We start from the raw sequence: 17,389 nt of genomic DNA on the forward strand, positions 1-17,389 counted from the left end.
TCATGATGTATGGTCTGAAAAGATAGAGGCAAAGAGCATTTTAAAGGGCACTCTGCTACTGTACAGTTAATGGTAACGAAAATAAGTTTAAAGGATGCCATAGTACTTTGAGAGGGAACTGTTGGGCTACATCTGGTCTCCTTTGGCAGTACTGTTGGAGCAGGTCAGAGAATTTGGCGGGATCTGGCGTGTGTCAGGATGAGGCATCCTTATCGCTTATGTCTGTTCTCTGGCCTTCTTCCTGTTGAACAAGGCCAACCACTTTAGAGCAACACAGCATGTGAAGCCGGGGCCTGGCAGCTGCCTACTGAGCAGCCTGACTTCCGTCCAGTGAGGGAAGTCAGGGCATCAGGCCATGGGCTACTAAACAAGTGGGTCAGGAGGGTAACAGGATGTGGATGGATGTGAACTACTGAATAATGAGCACACTTGGGAAGTTAGAATCTAAACCATTCTGGACATTGTAAACATGGGAGCCATATTGGCATAACCACCGGCTCCCCACTGACTCTCAATGATGTGCAGTTTAGTCAGCTTTGCATTTGTTAGGGAATGGTATGGTGGAAAGAAGACATGGATTCTAGCTTCAGCTCTGCACTAGTTTGCTGTGCAACCTTAGAGAAGTCACTTTCGTCTCTGAGTCTCACTATATCCCTTTACAGAAGAAGAGAGTTCTCCTAAGTACAGCCCATAGGAGCCATCTCTCAATCATTTTGGAATTGACTTTTCAGACCTCTGGAAAGCGAAACGAGCCAGTGAGGCAGGCCTTAAGTGCTTTCCTTTTACAGATAAGGAAATCGTGGTCCAGAATTACTTGCTGAAAGTCAGAGATCCCCTAATTCCTGGCTTAATATTCTTTCCAAAGTACAATCCATCACCACCTTAATTCACAGTGTGTTTCTGTTCCAGATAACTCAATTAGATGACTCTCTCAGAGTTGCAGCTGTTGCCCAGAAGGAAATGAGCAAATTTGGAAGCTGTTCTCACTTCTGTAAATTAGGTGCCTGTATCATGGTGACAGAAGCCAGGGCAGGTGACTTTTACTCACTCTCCCTGAACTATTTCAGTAGCAGATAGAGCAGTTATCCTCAAACATCAGTGCACATGAGAATCCTCAGAGAATCTGCTTACTGGGCTGATAGCTAGGTTCCAGCTCCAGAGTGCTTCCGAAGGCTTACTTATCAGGTCTAGAAATGCCTTAGAGAAGATAATTCTGATGCAACATCTTCACTCTGGTGAGACACACTAGTTACAAAGGTAGTCACACTCTCTGCCATCTGCCTTTGCCCGTCTACTACTGAGAAATCTGACAGACATATGCTGGTGCTGGATACAGAGACTATATTCCTAGCACGGCTTAGCCTGAATGAACCAACTAACTCATACTGTTTTACCACTTGATTTCACTTTTATCCTTTTTAATCTGGTGGAGCAATTTTATCAACCTGACATAAAATTAACATGGGAAGAACTCAGATTCCATTGGAAAGCAAAAACTAATGCATGTAGAAAATTCACCTTTGACGGGATAAGAATATTAGACACTTTACACTATTTGTGAAACTCAAAACTATTAAAAAATTCCTTAAAGACGTACAGGTACTTTATGTTATAAACCACTAATTAGACTGAGAAAACCAACTACTTCTTTTAGAGGTACCATAAGTGACTCCTCAATATTTAAGGAAGGTACTTATATAATGTAAATTTGTTTAATAGGTGAGTATAACTCAAGAAAACTTATACCAAGAAAAATTTGTAATTTGTTAAATAGATTCACAAATAAAAAAAGCCCACCTTTGTTTAATCTTACATGTTCAATTTGAGTCCAACATATATGATTCCTCCAGAATAGCCAGTTAGTATGCAAAGCGTGGCAGCAAATTATTGACCAAAGCTTTCAGGTTTCTCGGATCTGTGGAAATTCATCATATATTTTGAAACACTAAGAAAACTAAAATATCCAGCTCTTATTCTAGATATTTACTTCACATTCCCTTATTACCTAACATGGAGAAGAGACACTCACTCACCCTTCCAAACTCCTTACTCAGCACAGGCAAGAGGAGGAGATGTTACAGGTGTGATTCATCAAACAGCATGAAAATGGTGAGAGAGAGAGAGAGAGAGAGAGAGAGAGAGACAGAGAGACGAGACAGAGAGACAGAGAGAGAGAGAGAGATTTCCTGGTGATTTCCTCTCTTGTTTTTATTACTCCTTCTGAAATCTTCAAGACCTGAGTTGAAATTCCAACTCTACCACTCACTGGAAGCTGAGGTCACAATCAAGTCCAAGCAGTTACCCAGACATCTGCTTAGAAGTCCTGGCCACAAACATTGGGATGGGAAAGTTGGATATTGATTCAAATGTGCCATCTAATGAGGGTTCCCCAGGGTGGCCATAGTAAATGAACAAGTAGAATAGATCGAACTATTGTTCTAAATCCTTCATGCCCTTCCTAGATTGGAATTACCTATCCACACCTTTTATCATGTAACTCAGTAGTGTCTTACACCAGAGTAGGCAGAGTCTGTTTCCCTCGTCCTTTGACGTTGGACATGGCCATGTGGTTTGCTTTAGTCCGTGAAATGTAGGCGATAGGTAAATAGAGTGACCACTTTGAGTCAAGGCATTAGAGGCATAGGGTATTTTGTCGGCCTGACTTGGAATTCTGCAACCCACCATGAAAAAAACATACCCTGGGTAGCTGCTGGTCTTGGAATGATGACAACTCATGGAGCAGACTTGAAGCAACTGAAGCCTGCATCCAAACTAGCCCAGGTGAGCCTGGTCAGTCCCAACTGAGCTCAGCCAAATCACAGCCAACCTGAAGACTAAGTGCAAAACATAAATATCTGTTGTTATAAGCTATTGAGATTTTTTTTTTTGCCATGTAGCATTATTATAGCAATAGTTGACTGACATAATAAAGAAAACTGCCCAAAGAGAGAAATCTCTGACAACTATATAGCTTTGATGTACAAAAATACATTTATTTTCAACAATTTCAAAACCACTGTCTTTTTTTTTACAGTAGAAATATTCAAATGGAACAATAAAACCAAGAACAGTATATGTACATATACTGTATATATAGATATGACTCATGCATTTGTATTCCAGTGTTTAGTACAAGTATTGCAATTGTCTGCCCCATTTAACCCTCGAAACAAAAAAGCAGGATCTTTAGAAATACTCCTAATCTTGATCTATGCTGTAGCCAGTAATATTTCTGTAGATCACATTCTCTCAGTGTCTCACAGAGAAAAATGTGAACATCCCACAAGTATTAACAGGTACAAAATTGGCCTTTCCTCCCATATATACAGTATATCATTTTCTAAAAGTGTGCACAGGCTAAGCCTGGGGGGAAAAAAAGGTTACAGCATGGCTTAAAGTGACCCTATTGAAACCAATTGATGTGTGTAAATGAGTAAAGTGGCTGGGGTGCTGGAAAAGAGAACACTGGCTTTGAAAGTCAGTCACTCAAGAGGTAAGAACTATCTTAAGGGAACTGAAGGCAGACATTTGCCTTTAAGGAAGTTGTGTACATCTGACAAGCAAATAGCACAGCTTTGCTAAAATCATCTTTGACTAATATCATTAAAGACTAGACCCCTATTTGGCCTGCAGGGTTTGCATGGGCTCATGGTTCCACAAATGTCACCTCCCTCCCAACCTCTCTAAGTCCTCTTATGCCAAGAGGCACTCACTGGGCCTAACCTAGTGCCCAGGGAACTTTTCTGAGCTAAGAATAGCCCAAGAATTCCCTAGGAGCACAATACGTTTCCTTGGACTCCAACCAGAAAGCAGACCAGTGTCATCTTTAGATCCATGGCATGGCTTTGTTAGAGAAACCGTTTTCTCAGGCTGATAATATCCTCAACCTTTTCTTTTGGGAGGGGAAGCCTTGTACCCCCATCTGGATCTCAGTTTGAAGTCTCTAGCGGGCTTCATCTTGCTACTTCTCCCATGTCACTGATGGAACAAAAAGACCTCCATGTTCTACCATGTCACCATAGTCCTTCCCTTACCACTTGTCCAACGGAAGCCCTCCCCCTCCCCCCTTATATATATAAGTAGAAAACAGCTATGTCATGGACACAGAGATGCAAGAGTTAATTGTGACAGACAACTGGAGAGCATCCAGAACCCAACACGTCAAGCAGTCCTGGGGGTTGGTCAGCTCTGAGGGTGAGTGCATAAGCCAACACACACATCTTTCTTTTTTCTGTTTTCTTTTTTACTAAACATTAAATTATTTCTTAAGAAATAAAAAGTTATTTACATTGTAATTATATACAATAAGCCATCAGTAGCCTCGCTATTGACATGCACGAGGCAGGGCCTTTCATAAAGGTGTGCACGCTTTCTGCAGCTAACGTTCACTCCCCATCAACCTACCTCCTGCAGATCTAACTGGGAAATGGTTTATGTTTTAAGTGTGTGTGCCAGGGGAAGGGGACGGGATAGAGAAATGGGAGGTTAATGAAAAGCTAACCCAACTTTAAAAATAAAGAGAAAGAGAGAAAACAAGGAAAAAGAGAGTCATTGCACTATTAATGGCAGAAAAAAGCAAAAAGACCATGGGAAGATGTATACTTTTCCCATAGCACAAACACAGCCATTTATCTTTTTTGTCTCATTTTAATCAGCTAAGAATCCCTTTGCCTCCCAAAACTAAGCATCTGCCTGCTATTTATGAAGGGGCCCTTGGTAAACAAAGGTTAAAAAAGACATTTTCATAATAATAGTAATAGTAATCATCAAAAATAAAAAGTCAGAAAGATGGTGGACCGCGTGGCTTGTCGGTATTAAACACTAGTGCAGTTGGGGATCTCCTTTGTGCTTTCACTGTTTGCAATGGTGGCAATGCTTCCTGCAGGGGAGAGAAGACAGGGAAAAAAGGGTGTAAATTTCACAAAGGCAGGGATCTTTTTTGCTGTTGTTTAATTTACTGCTAAATAAAAAATCCACCTTGAATAGGTGCTTACTATGTTATTTATTTCATAGGGCACCTGGATATTCCATCCTACCGTGTTTCCCCGAAAATAAGACATAGCCGGACCATCAGCCCTAACACATCTTTTGGAGAAAAACTTAATATAAGACCCAGTCTTATTTTAATATAAGATGGATATAATATAATATAATACTAGGTATAATATAATACTGGGTCTTATATTAAATTTTGATCCAAAAGACACATTAGAGCTCATGGCCTGGCTAGGTCTTATTTTCGGGGAAACACGGTATTAGGGCACTGGCTTACCTCATCTACATTTGACATTTGCCATCTCCCACACCGGCGCACAAGGTAGGAGAAATACCTTGCTGTCTTCTACTCTAGTGAGAGCCCACATGTACTGAACACTTACTAAGTGGCAGGCACTGGGCTAATGACAAAACATCATTTCATTATCATGACAATCTCAGAAGGTACCGTGTTTCCCAGAAAAATAAGACCTAGCTGGACAATCAGCTCTAATGTGTCTTTGGAGCAAAAATTAATATAAGACCCAGTCTTATATTGTATTATATTATATCATATTATATTATACCCAGTATTATATTATATTATATTATATTATATTATATTATATTATATTATATTATATTATATTATATTATATTATAAGACCGGGTCTTATATTAATGTTTGCTCCAAAAGACGCATTAGAGCTGATTGTCTGGCTAGGTCTTTTTGGGGAAACATGGAAGGTACTATTATTCCCATGTCACAGATGAGGAATACAAGTCCCAGGGAGGTAGCAGAGCAAGTCGATGGGCTGAGCAAGAAAATGGACCTAGGGCTTTCTGACGACAGAGCCAAACTTCCTGTGATTATTAATTAGGACAGACCATGCTTTTGCTTCATAGAAGAAAAATAAAAAAGGCCAACAGTGATGGATAGTTGGCCTCATCCCACCCCCACCCCAGCTCCTATATTTTCAATCTTCATCTACTTTTAAGGAGAAAACATTCTACCTGTTTTATGTGGTTAGAGGTGGCAGGCAATTTTCAAACATGATTATTTGTATTTTTTCCCCTTCCCTCCAACCCAGTGCTATCTGAAGAACAGGCAAAGTGGGGTGGCTGACCTCGTGTTTAGGGGACAGAGGACACAGAGCCTTGGGGGTAGCAGCACACATACCTATGACCCGGGTGTCCAGCTCTTTGTCCAGCAGTTCCTCGGGTTCAGTGAAGTCACTGAGTGTGATTTTGGGGGTGTTTTCACTTTGGCTCACTGACCCAATCATCTCCTGCTCCTTGTCATGTTGAACTTGAGCATAAATGTTAATCCAGGGGATTTTCCTACATGGTGGGGGAGTAAAATCAGATTATGATCACAGGGCATGTCAAGCATTGGCAGTTGGAAACATGGATAAGAGGGGGAAGAAGCTTTTTACAGGAAAAGCCAATGTCTGGGAAAAGGGCTGGTCACCCAGACACCACTGTGGCCATGAGACCAAGAAAGACAAGGTCAGAGACCCAGGTGCCCATGGAGATGCACAGAACTCCCTGAGTAACGCATCTACTTCCGGGGTTAAAAACAAGCAGGTGCAAACAGAAGGGTAACATTGTCGTTCAGATATGCACTAAAACCCTGAAAACAGACCTGTTAATAAGTTTTTAAAGGAGCTGGACTTTGAGACTCATAAGATTGTATCATAGTGAAACTTGCATCAATTTAATCAATTCACGTTGGTTCCTTTATGAATAGACAAGAAATAAAAGATTTATAGCCACTTCTACCATTTTCAGAACACCATCCACAGGCCGAGTATCTTAAATACTTCAACAGTCAGTTTCCTCGTCCATTCAATGGGAATCTCAGTAGCTTCCTTTCAGGAAAGGAGCAAGGCAAAGATTGAGAAGCTAAATAACTTCCTTCAAAGACACAGAGTGGGTTTGGAAACAAGGCAGGCAGACTTGAGATTGGAGGAATAGGCAGGTTCAAATGAAAAGCTTCTCAAAGATTCGTCACCTTATCTCCTGACCCACTGTGCACCAGCTCCTGTAGCCTCCTTTGAATTCCTCTAATCCAGTGCTTCTCAAACTATAATGTGACTGTACATTGCCCACGTTCTCGTTAAAATGCATTTGTGACTCTATGCGTCTGGGCAGGATGGGTTGAAATTCTGCATTTCTGCCAAGCTCCCGGTTATGCTGATGTCACTGGTCTGAGACCCAGACTTTGAGTTGAAAGACTCTAATACATCAAACTCATCCCCACTGTGGTGACTTTGCACCAACTGTTTCCTCTACCTGTAACACATCTCCTTCTACCCTTCTCATGACGGTGTCCTTCTTGCCTGTCAGAACTTGGCTTACAAGTCATTTCCAAGAGGTCTCTCCTGACCACCCAACCTCTGCTGCTATAGATATGTGATGGGACTGTGTCTAGGAAAGATGTGAACAGGTATTGGTTTAGGGTGATGTAATAGGCAATGTTTGTTAACTGGTTTTCTATCTGTCTCTCCCTTTAGACTATAAGCCCCATGTGTGCAAGGTCCAGGCTTTTATCTTCACTGTTATTCACTTAACTTAGTACAGGGCCTGGCACATGGTTCACATTCAGCAAGACTTTGTTGAAGGAATGAATAAATGACCTGAAAGCCTGTGCTCTTTCTCTGTTCATATATTATGTTCTCAAACAAAAAGATCACACTTTATATCTTGGAAGAGATACATCTAGAAGAGATCTCTCTACCTCAATAAATGATGAGGAAATTGGACCGAAGTCCTGACATTTCATGAAGCTGACTACTGGCATAGATGTTATTAAAACTTGAGACATCTGACATCCACCACAACCCAGAACATTCTGTGCATTTCTAAAGAAGAATCATTCTGTTGTCCTAATACCAACATGTGATATTTTCAAGCTTCTACATTCCCCTCCCCACTCCATTCCAAACCCCGATGAAGTAGAGTATGGAGACATTTAATAAAGTTTTTCTACAGCTAATTCAAAAGACAAGATCCAAAAATAGGTTTAAAACACAAGTAGTTTTTACCTTTCTTTTACTTTCAGTTTTCATGTCTCTAATGGTTGCTTTCCACATACCGAGGGAGGTGTCCTTGGGATCCCTACTGGTCTGAACCAGCTTAATATAACTTATAAGAACCTTGAATGAACAGACTGTACGTGAGGCAGCAAACCGCAGGCTCTCTAAATGTGTCTAATTAAAAATTCATGCTGACCCTTTCTTCTTATCTAAATAGAAATGCAGCCAGATGACTTAGATTTCTTCTAATCATAAAAGTACATATTACTCATGAACATTGGAATCAACTGTAATATTTATTAGGTGCTGGGGGCAGTCAAACCATTTCTGATCACAGAAGCCTATATACATCAAAGCTGTAGCCAGAGTTCACTGTCTCGCCCCCACCCTTTCCTGCTTTCCTAATGATACCTGTGAGGATTTAGATAAATTTATCCTTATAAAGATTGTTCACTTTATTTCAGTCTCCAAAAACAGGAAGGATTATTCAACATCTTTAATAGATGGTGAAAGGGAATGAATTTTATATGTCACAATTTTCAGCCTTTAAAAAAATTGTAAAATTGTTTTTCATTTCTTAACATGCCCACTTGTAGTATTGCTGAGAATCTAAGACTAAACCCAAAGTCTGCAGATAAGAAAGGGTGGGAAATAGAGTGATATATAGGTATGTCTTGGGCTACACATTCATATAGGTTTTAATAAGAGGAGTAAGATGGATCAACCCAAGTCATCTATAAAAACTTAAGTTTTCATTTGTTTGTTCTAACTATGACAGTGTTAGAAGCCCATGGGAGGAAATTAGAGAAAGAAGTGTCGTCTTCAGACTATGATGAAAGTATTACTGAAAAAAAAGTGAAAAAAATATAAAAGCTCAAAAGTTATCTTGGATAACCAGAAAAAAACAAATCTACAGTAGAGAAAGAACATCTTATTAAGCAGAGTTTTCAGAAAAGAAAAAAAACATTTCATAGTGATTTTTAATTATATTGCCTAAAATATCAGATAATAATAGTCACTATCCAAGAACAAGATCAAATGTGAGAAACCGGGTGATATTTATTTACAGGAAGCTTGAGGACAATGGTAACTCTATTCTCCTCCCCTGTGAAGTGATGACTTGGGATATTGAGATTCTTTTCAGTGCCTGTCACACAGTAGGCATGCAATAAATGTCTGTTGAATGAATGGCTTACTGACTAAATGCTGGTCGTCACAAAGAGAAAATTTGGGGTCTGAAAACAGCATGGCCAGTGATATAGAAACAGAAACAGAATTGTCCATTCTCTAGACTGTGTTAGCCAAGTGTTTATTAGCCAGGTGTAGCTATTTAAATTTAAATGAACTCAAGTTAAATACATTTCACAATTCAGCTCCTCGATCACATTAGTACTGTGTTGGACAGTACAGATTTTGGGGCATTTCTATCACTGCAGAAAGTTCTAATGGACAGTAATGAAAGAAGTAAAGGAGACTCTGGGAATCAGGTATAAGAACATGACCTTTACTCGTCTGCAAGCCAGGCACCCTCCACAGCGCCAACACTGGAGTTCCAGGTCATGGGGAAGAAAGAAGACCAAGGAAAGAAAAGAATATCCAACAGGATGTCCACCAAAGGGTTTGAGTATTAGGAGGAAAACTTCTAGAAAAGGTAGCTAGAAAAGAAAATTGCCGATTGGTAACTCTTAGCTGACTCCGCTATTTATCCAGTTTGACTGGTGTTTGTTTCCTGTAGCCTTAGCCACATAATTCACTGTCAGGGACATAGAAAGGGTTGGCTGCTATTTAGGGACTACAGAGGTAGAATAATTCAGAGATGGCACTACCTGGCGTAGGTTCAAGTATTGAAGTGTATACATTTAGAGATGCCTCCTTTCATAAGTTGACTGTCTAAGGAGCTTAGCAGCATTTATAAGAGAACAGAACACTCTAAGCCACAGGATAAATTTTGCTTGAATTTGGAGATGTCTGACACAAATACCGTTTTGTAGGACTTCCACTGGCCCTGACCTCAGCCACCATGGAGTTCTAGAAACCAGACAGATAAAGTTGGTTTAGTTCATCTTCAAACTCCAATAACCACCAGGCTTCCCCACAATCAAATCCTTGGATGAATGAAAGTGTGCTTTGCATGTAACTGAAGTACATCGAGAAATGGGTGTTGCCTTGACCAGACTGTGTGTGTACTGAATCTTTGCTCTCCAATTGTAATATAACCAGTTTTCCGCCCATCCTCAAAGGGAACAGGGCAGGTGGGCTGACACGCATTGATCCAAGAGGACATTGACTCACATACTTGTCTATAAATCAAGTAGAAAGGTAAACCTCACTCCGTCCTTCTGTTAGAGGGTGTTGAAGGATCCCTGCTGTTGTGGCTAATGCTGAGATGGATATTGATTAAACTGGTGTTCTTAAGCCTGAGATATCCACTACAGGAGAGTTAAAGGGGGCTGGGGAAGGTGTAGAATGAAGCACCTTTACCACAGATTGCTTCCAAAATCTAAAAGCATCACTTCTAATACCTAGAAAAACTCCCAGGACCAAGTTATGCTTTCAAAACACATCTGACAGTAATTAATGATATTTCTACTTTACCCAGGCTTCCAATGAAGCATATTTCTATGCCGCTGATATGATTTTTGTGAGCCTACTATATGCCAGTTTGTGACAGAAAGGGCACCTCTGGAAGGTATATTCTTTGTTATTTATAACAATAGCTTAGATTTGTTGATTAGTTAGTATGTACCAGGTGTAGATAGTATTACATTTAAACCACATAGCAAACCTATAAAGTGTTATTGTTTTTCCCATTTCACAGATGAGGAAACTGAGGCTTAGGGGGGCAAATTCAATTGCCCAAGTTTACAAATGCTAAAAGTTAAAATTGGGTCTGTCTGATTTCAGAGTATATGCTCTTAAACAGTATACCTCTTGGTAGAGTATTACATTATTCAAATAATAGTACATAAGTATTGATTTCAATTTCATGTTTTTAATAAGCATTCTGTTATATCACCATTCCTGTGGCCTTCAAAATTAATTTTTGAATACAAGTCAAGTTTGTTTTCCCTCACCAATTTCCCTTTAGAAACAGGAAAAAAAAAAAAAAAAAGGTGGGGGGCAGGGACAGGTTGAATGGTTTTAGCATGCAAATTTAAACAGAAATACTGCATAGCTGTAACACAAGAAAATGTATGTGTATGTCTGCATACAGATTTCGGCTGCATTTTCTCTACTCCACTATCATGAATGGTTGTTAAGCTGTAGAAAAAGATATCCTGAACATTTGAGACCTGACTTAAGAAATTTAGGTGAGGTTGGAAAACCCGACAGTTCCCTTGAAGAGGATAAATTGATTTCATAGACTATCCCTTCTTTCCCTAACTCAATATACTTATAAATTGGATAGAGTTCAGATTCTTAAACTTATTTATTCCCTTACCCTCAACCATTCCTGCTTTTCCCCAATGCCAAAGAGAGCTTCAAGGAGAATTAATATAACATATTTGGATTGAGTTTAGGAATGTTGATTATACGAAGAATCAGCTCCCATGAATCAAGCTCCAAGACCAAAACTGAGTGATCGCAGCACATACCTTTTAAACTTGTAGATCAAGAACACGGCCAGGCCGACAAACACCACTGACAAGAGCATAAGCATGGCCGAGCTGCTGCGCCCAGCACTGGAGTCCACCAATGGAGCTAGGAGGCAAGAACAGGCATGCTCACTTGGAAGCTATTAGCTGGAGGGCATACCCACTGGATAAAGGAGTCTCCAGTTGCCCTGCATGCTATCTGGGCACAGAAAGCTTGGTTTCAATGATGAAATGGTACCCCCAATTACAGCGTCTTAGGGAAGGTAACCTGCTCTGCTCTGCCTGGGGAGACTTGCTGTTCTTTGTGTAAACTGAGCCATGTGTATCTACTAAGGGGAGTACAAGAAAAGAAGGACTCTCTCTCCATTGCCTGAGTGTCTGTCAACACAATTACAGGTGGCCCATTGGGAATTTTGGATTAAACACTGATACAATGTTCCACTCTCTTCCTTTATACTGTTCTGGTGAAACAGTGCTAAGATGAGCACATTTGGAGCACATCTGAAAAGTCTTTTATTAATAAGAAACATTTAGCAAATACGCTCTCCCAGAGAGCCAGTTGTGGATGCCCAATGGGACAGGTCTTGTTTTATTATTACTTTTACAAATCAACCAACTAGAGTTGATCATGCTTCCATTTAGACTTATACACTGTAAATCAAAGGGAGTTTTAAAAAGTCATTCGATCTGGCCTCCAGACCAAGATTCATAGAATCAGAGAATTGCAGAAATTAAGAGAGTTAGAGGACTACCTAATAGAATCCCAACTGTTGCAGCTGAAAACAAGTAATAAAGTCAAGGCCCAAAGAGATTGTAGGTTTTCCCCAGATCATCCAGGGATTCAATAGCACAGCCACTTCTAACAAAGTCTTCTTGCCACCTCAATAGGGAGCCTTGAGAAAGATGTAATTGATCTTTCTTAATCATCTATATGCAAAAGAGCCGTGCCACACAGCCATTTTCAGGCTGTTATGGAGAAGTATTTGGTAATTACCTCCTCCCTTTTCTCTCAGGAAAACAGATCACCATCTCCGTTTGCCCCTGAATCCCAACAGGCGCTCACTCACCTAATGTCAGCTGTGTGACATACACAATGATTTGAACTCCTGGCTTCAGTTCAAATTGGACCAAGTTTTGATTTAGAGCGTTAAACAGAATCTCTACAATCTACAAGAAGAGAGAGAGAGGCTGCATGAGAAGGCATGGCATGCGACAATGTTCCCTCATGGAGTAAGAAATCAGGCTCAATAGGCAAAAAAATGACTGTGTTCAATCAGAGGACAGGATATCGGAACCTTATATCAATTTGGTTCTCTTGGAGCTTGTAGAGCCAAGGAAGTGGTTGGTATTATTCACGTATACTAAAGAGGAAAGTGAGACACAAAGAGGTGTGTCCAAAGTCACTTGGTAAATTAGAGTTGATAACAGACATCAATTATCAATTAGAGTTGATAACAGACATCAGTGCTTCATTCATCTCCTAGTTAAGTGCTCTTTCATCCACACCTTTTAACTTACCTTATAGAAAAATGTGTGAGTTCCAATGACAGAAAGTCAACCCATCATTTGTCCTTTAGTCTGATCAAATAATACACACAGGGCAGTGAGGCAATGGCTAGAATAAAAGCAGGTATGTATATCCCAGCCCACTCCTCTGTTTTGTTTTGTTTTTTCTCTTAGAGACAATGGGAGGCAAACATCAAAGCAGAAGCTGCCTCCTTTTTATGGGATAATTTTTCCTCTTTACTTTTCCTCAGCAAGTCTCAGAACACAGAACATTGATTTAATCACTCCGTAATTCCCACATGAAAGCAGAGGCAGACTTAGGCTGTTGTCCCTAACTCTTATCTCGCTGTACACGCTTTAATATCACAGCTGCTATTCATCACCATAATTACCTATTTATCTAAATGGATGGATATTGTAGCTTCCAAATATAGTTCACACATGCCACTTGCTATTTCAGAATAAAGAGGTCTTGTAAAAGTGATGTATGCACTGAGAAACTGAATTTATTTCTGGCCAACTTCAATATGCAACCCTGCAATGCAAGGATCCGCTTCATTTTCCAGAGAAACTGACTGTGATGACATCTATGCTGCTTGAGAAGGACTGAAGATGGATGTGGGGATGGGGGTGATGGCCAGGTGAGTGTCAGAGGGACACAGGAGATGCCTATACAATGATTACCTCATATGGGAGAAAATATGTTTGATTCATGCCGATTTCTAGCGGCCTCATTTTCGCTTATTTCTACTTCTGACTTAGCATCAAGGGAAATTAGGGGAGATTGAAGCAGAGCACAGCCACTAAGACCCCAGTAAGGGCAGGGAGTGACAGAGGGAGAACCATGGGACTGGCCATCTCCTTTACTTCCTGAATAGTGTGCAGATCACAGGAACTATATGCCCATTTGGTAAGGACAGTAAGTCATTTGTAAACGCTGCTTCCTTAGTCAAAGCAAGATGAGACAACCCATCTCTCTCCAAAGACACATGTTGAAAGGAGTTCATGTTCTCGCCAGAAGCAGGATTTAGACTGACCAGGATCTCTAAATACAAGAAGCACACTTTCCCAGAAATAAATAGGGAAACACAAATTCCTCTCTTTCTCTCCCCCATCCCTCTCCCCTGGGACAAGTCATTGGGTGGGAGATGGGAGTAAGTTGCAGAGATGCCAACTGTTGGAATGATGGTGCCAGGGGGGCTTTTTCTTCCCGGGTGGCTAAATGCTCCCATCTATGTGCATTTGTGTCTATTCTGAGTAAGGCTGATTGCTCTTCAAAGCCCTGGGTGCTGGGCCAATAGTGACAGGCTGATGGGCCAACGGGAGACAGCTTGTCTCTCATTGTGGCTGGAATCATCTTTGGGTCCCCTTAGAATGAGATGTATAGGCAATTGTTCTAAGTTTTCTTTCACTTACTTGTTCCAGGTCCCCATCATTGCCTTTCCTCCTCTCTGTCAAGTTCTTCGGGGGGAGGATAAAGAGCTCTGCTGAAGTTGGGAGGCCAGGGAACACAGCCACCAGGATCTGGTCTTCGGGGACACTGGTTACCTGCAAAGATGTATAGACTGAAGAGTGAGGTCCTCGAGGAGGACACAAGTCAGTAACAAGGAGCAGAATACATACAGGGCTAAGGCTTGTGCATGGTTTTTCAATGCAGCATTTTAGGCACAAGTTCCAACACACATCCAGGCTTTCTTTCTGTTGTCCTCTAGGACTGCTAGGTAAAGAATTCTTAGTTTCACTACGTCCTCTGCTCTTATATACATTTTCACTGAAACTAAAATGCTATTGTAAATGATTTCCAAATTATTGTTTGCTGGGAACTTTTGCAAAAGCCCCTCCCATATTTTCTGCACTTAGAGGGCGAGAGCTTCTGAGTAAAACATAAACAGACTGGCGGCAAATGAGGAATAAGAAGTTATAAACAAACATGGGGAAATGCAAATTAAAGAAAAAGCAAAGCAGCACTTGTTTTCACTTACGAAAGCAGGATTTTTTGTTAACTTAAAATAGCTAATATTGGTGAAGCTTCAATTAAGGTATTTCCTCATTTGTTGCTGGCAGCACTAAAAATTGATACATATTGCCAATTTGTTTTTCAAAAGACTCACTGTAAGGCCATAAAAATATTCAGACCCTTGTTCAGTAACTGTAACTTGGAGTGCTTGTCGTAAAGAAATAATCCAAAATATAGGAAAAAGGCATATCCAGGAAGAAATGCCTACAACTTTATTTATAATATAATAATAGCAAATAAGTGGGAAAAACACAAATATTCAAAAACATTAAGTAAATAATAATATCAACTTGATAGAATGTTACTCCACCATTAAGATTAAAATTAGTACAGTGAAAAAACACTTATGATAGCTGCATTCTGACCTATCTCCTTACATTTCTTGGGTTACAACTCTATAAAAATAAAAACGTGCAGGAGGGAAAAAGCAAAACAAAACAGTAAAAGTTGTGTCAAGGTTCTGATATTGTGAGTTAATTTTTAAATTCTTGAGTGTTTAGTCAAAGGATTATATTGCTTTTGATAAAAACTTAAAAGCTTCTGTCTGAAGGCAGATTCCTGAAGGAAACAAAACCCTGAGTTTTCCCCCTGTAAAGGGTATGTCTATTCTTCCTTCTGTGTCTCCTGAAAGTCTTTTATCCAGAACAACACGTCTTCTTCTCCCAATCCAATTATGGTAATGTAGTCTTCAATTTGGCAGAAATGCCTGCCTCCTCCCCTGACTATCTCTGCTTGCAGTGCGCCCCTCCATGTCAGCACCCACCCCCCACAAGCCCTTCCAAAATACCACCTCCACCACATCTCAGCAACTTAGATCATGGCCTCTATGACAGATGAGTATATCCATCTGCTATAGTCTTTTGTCTGATAGGCTCTTACTGTATGTTTGCCCAGACATTCCTGGAGGTCTTTGGGGGCAACCTCACTCTCTCAAAAGACGCCTGACAGTGTAGAGACTCAGTAAATAGTTGCTGGATTGAATAGAAGTGGAGGGGTTAGTTGTTTCCCATTTGCTCAGCTCTGATTCCTAACTGGAACTAGGCTGAGAGATTAGAGGTAATTCTCAGAGATGTGATAACGAAGAATAAGTTTCGACTTGACTTGCGAGAAGTAGCAGGTAGCAGTCAGAAGACTAAGAAGTTCACCAAGCAGAGTCTTCCCTTGGAACCTGAGGAGGCTTTGCCAGCTGCCTCCCTCTCCTGCGGGAAGGCATGCTCCCAAGTAGCTGGAAGTCTCCGTGTCCAAGAGCACCGGGCCAGAAAGCCTCATCTTAACCAGCCAGGGGAAACAAGTCTCCAGAGACCAGACTGAGGAGCAAAATGCAGAGAATTACCCAGGGGAGTGAAGTGGGTGAGCCTGTGAGTGCAGTGACTGGTGTAACCCTTTGTCCCAGGGAATTGTGGTCTTAGGGAGCGTGAGTCAATTAGGGACCTTGGAGGGAACTTGGAGATATGTGTCTAGAGTCACTTAATCTCATCCAAAGGGGTGTATGAATAATTGGTCTTCATAAGATTTAAGACCCAGGCATGAAATGGCATGGCTGGTTATTATTATTTATTGGGATTATTGTTACAATTACAAAATTATTTTTTTTAAAAGCTCGTATGATTTTAATAAATACAATCATACAAAATGCAACACAATTCTGGATCTTTCACAGTCAAATGCATCCCAGAGCAGCCTCATTTTTGTCCTTTTCTATGGACAGTCTCTTTATAAAATGATTTGAGGTGAAGTTCATCTTTTAAACAACTCCCCACAGGAATGCTCTTCTATCGTTCTCTTTTACTTCTTCCTGTCTGCCGGCCTGTTCTCCATGTCCATCCCTGGAGCTTTCTCCTACAACTTGGAAAGCATCAACATCCGTGTCTGTCCTGCACCCATACGATCCATGGGGCGTGGGGTGGTTTATGGACCCCCACGGCCTCAACTCCCACATCTCTACCTGGAACGGGAAGCTCTGCTTGATCTTCAGATCCATATTTTCAACTTTCCTGGTTGTCTTCACCCAATTGTTTCTCATGTGCTCCAAATGCATATAAATGATCAAACCATTATTGTTCCCCCAGCATATTTCTCCTACATAGTCCCCATCTTGATTAAAAGGCAAGGCCAGTTCTTACCTGCTCTTGTACTCAGAAAGCTTCTCCCTCCCTCTCACCCACACTATATATTATTAGTCATTAATTATATTGTTCAACTTCCTAAGTAGCCTTTGAATGTTTCCATTCCAGGATCATTTATCTCTAGATAACTAA

At 40.6% G+C, this 17,389-nt stretch overlaps 1 protein-coding gene across 1 annotated transcript in view; it reads right to left on the reverse strand.

Moving 5' to 3' along the window:
* Positions 1–4,221: 4,221 nt before the first annotated feature.
* The window catches only part of SORCS3 (sortilin related VPS10 domain containing receptor 3), a 538,724-nt gene continuing 525,556 nt past the window's right edge, over positions 4,222–17,389 (reverse strand). The window contains exons 23-27 of the mRNA XM_019725085.2: positions 14,531–14,662; positions 12,676–12,775; positions 11,609–11,714; positions 6,155–6,315; positions 4,222–4,879 (exon numbers count right to left, since the gene is read on the reverse strand). Coding sequence (XP_019580644.2) covers positions 4,815–4,879; positions 6,155–6,315; positions 11,609–11,714; positions 12,676–12,775; positions 14,531–14,662 — 564 coding nt within the window. The 3' untranslated portion in view covers positions 4,222–4,814. The remainder of the gene's footprint in view (positions 4,880–6,154; positions 6,316–11,608; positions 11,715–12,675; positions 12,776–14,530; positions 14,663–17,389) is intronic.

The sequence above is a fragment of the Rhinolophus sinicus genome, linkage group LG07 (assembly GCF_036562045.2).
Source record: "Rhinolophus sinicus isolate RSC01 linkage group LG07, ASM3656204v1, whole genome shotgun sequence".
Lineage (NCBI taxonomy): Eukaryota > Metazoa > Chordata > Mammalia > Chiroptera > Rhinolophidae > Rhinolophus > Rhinolophus sinicus.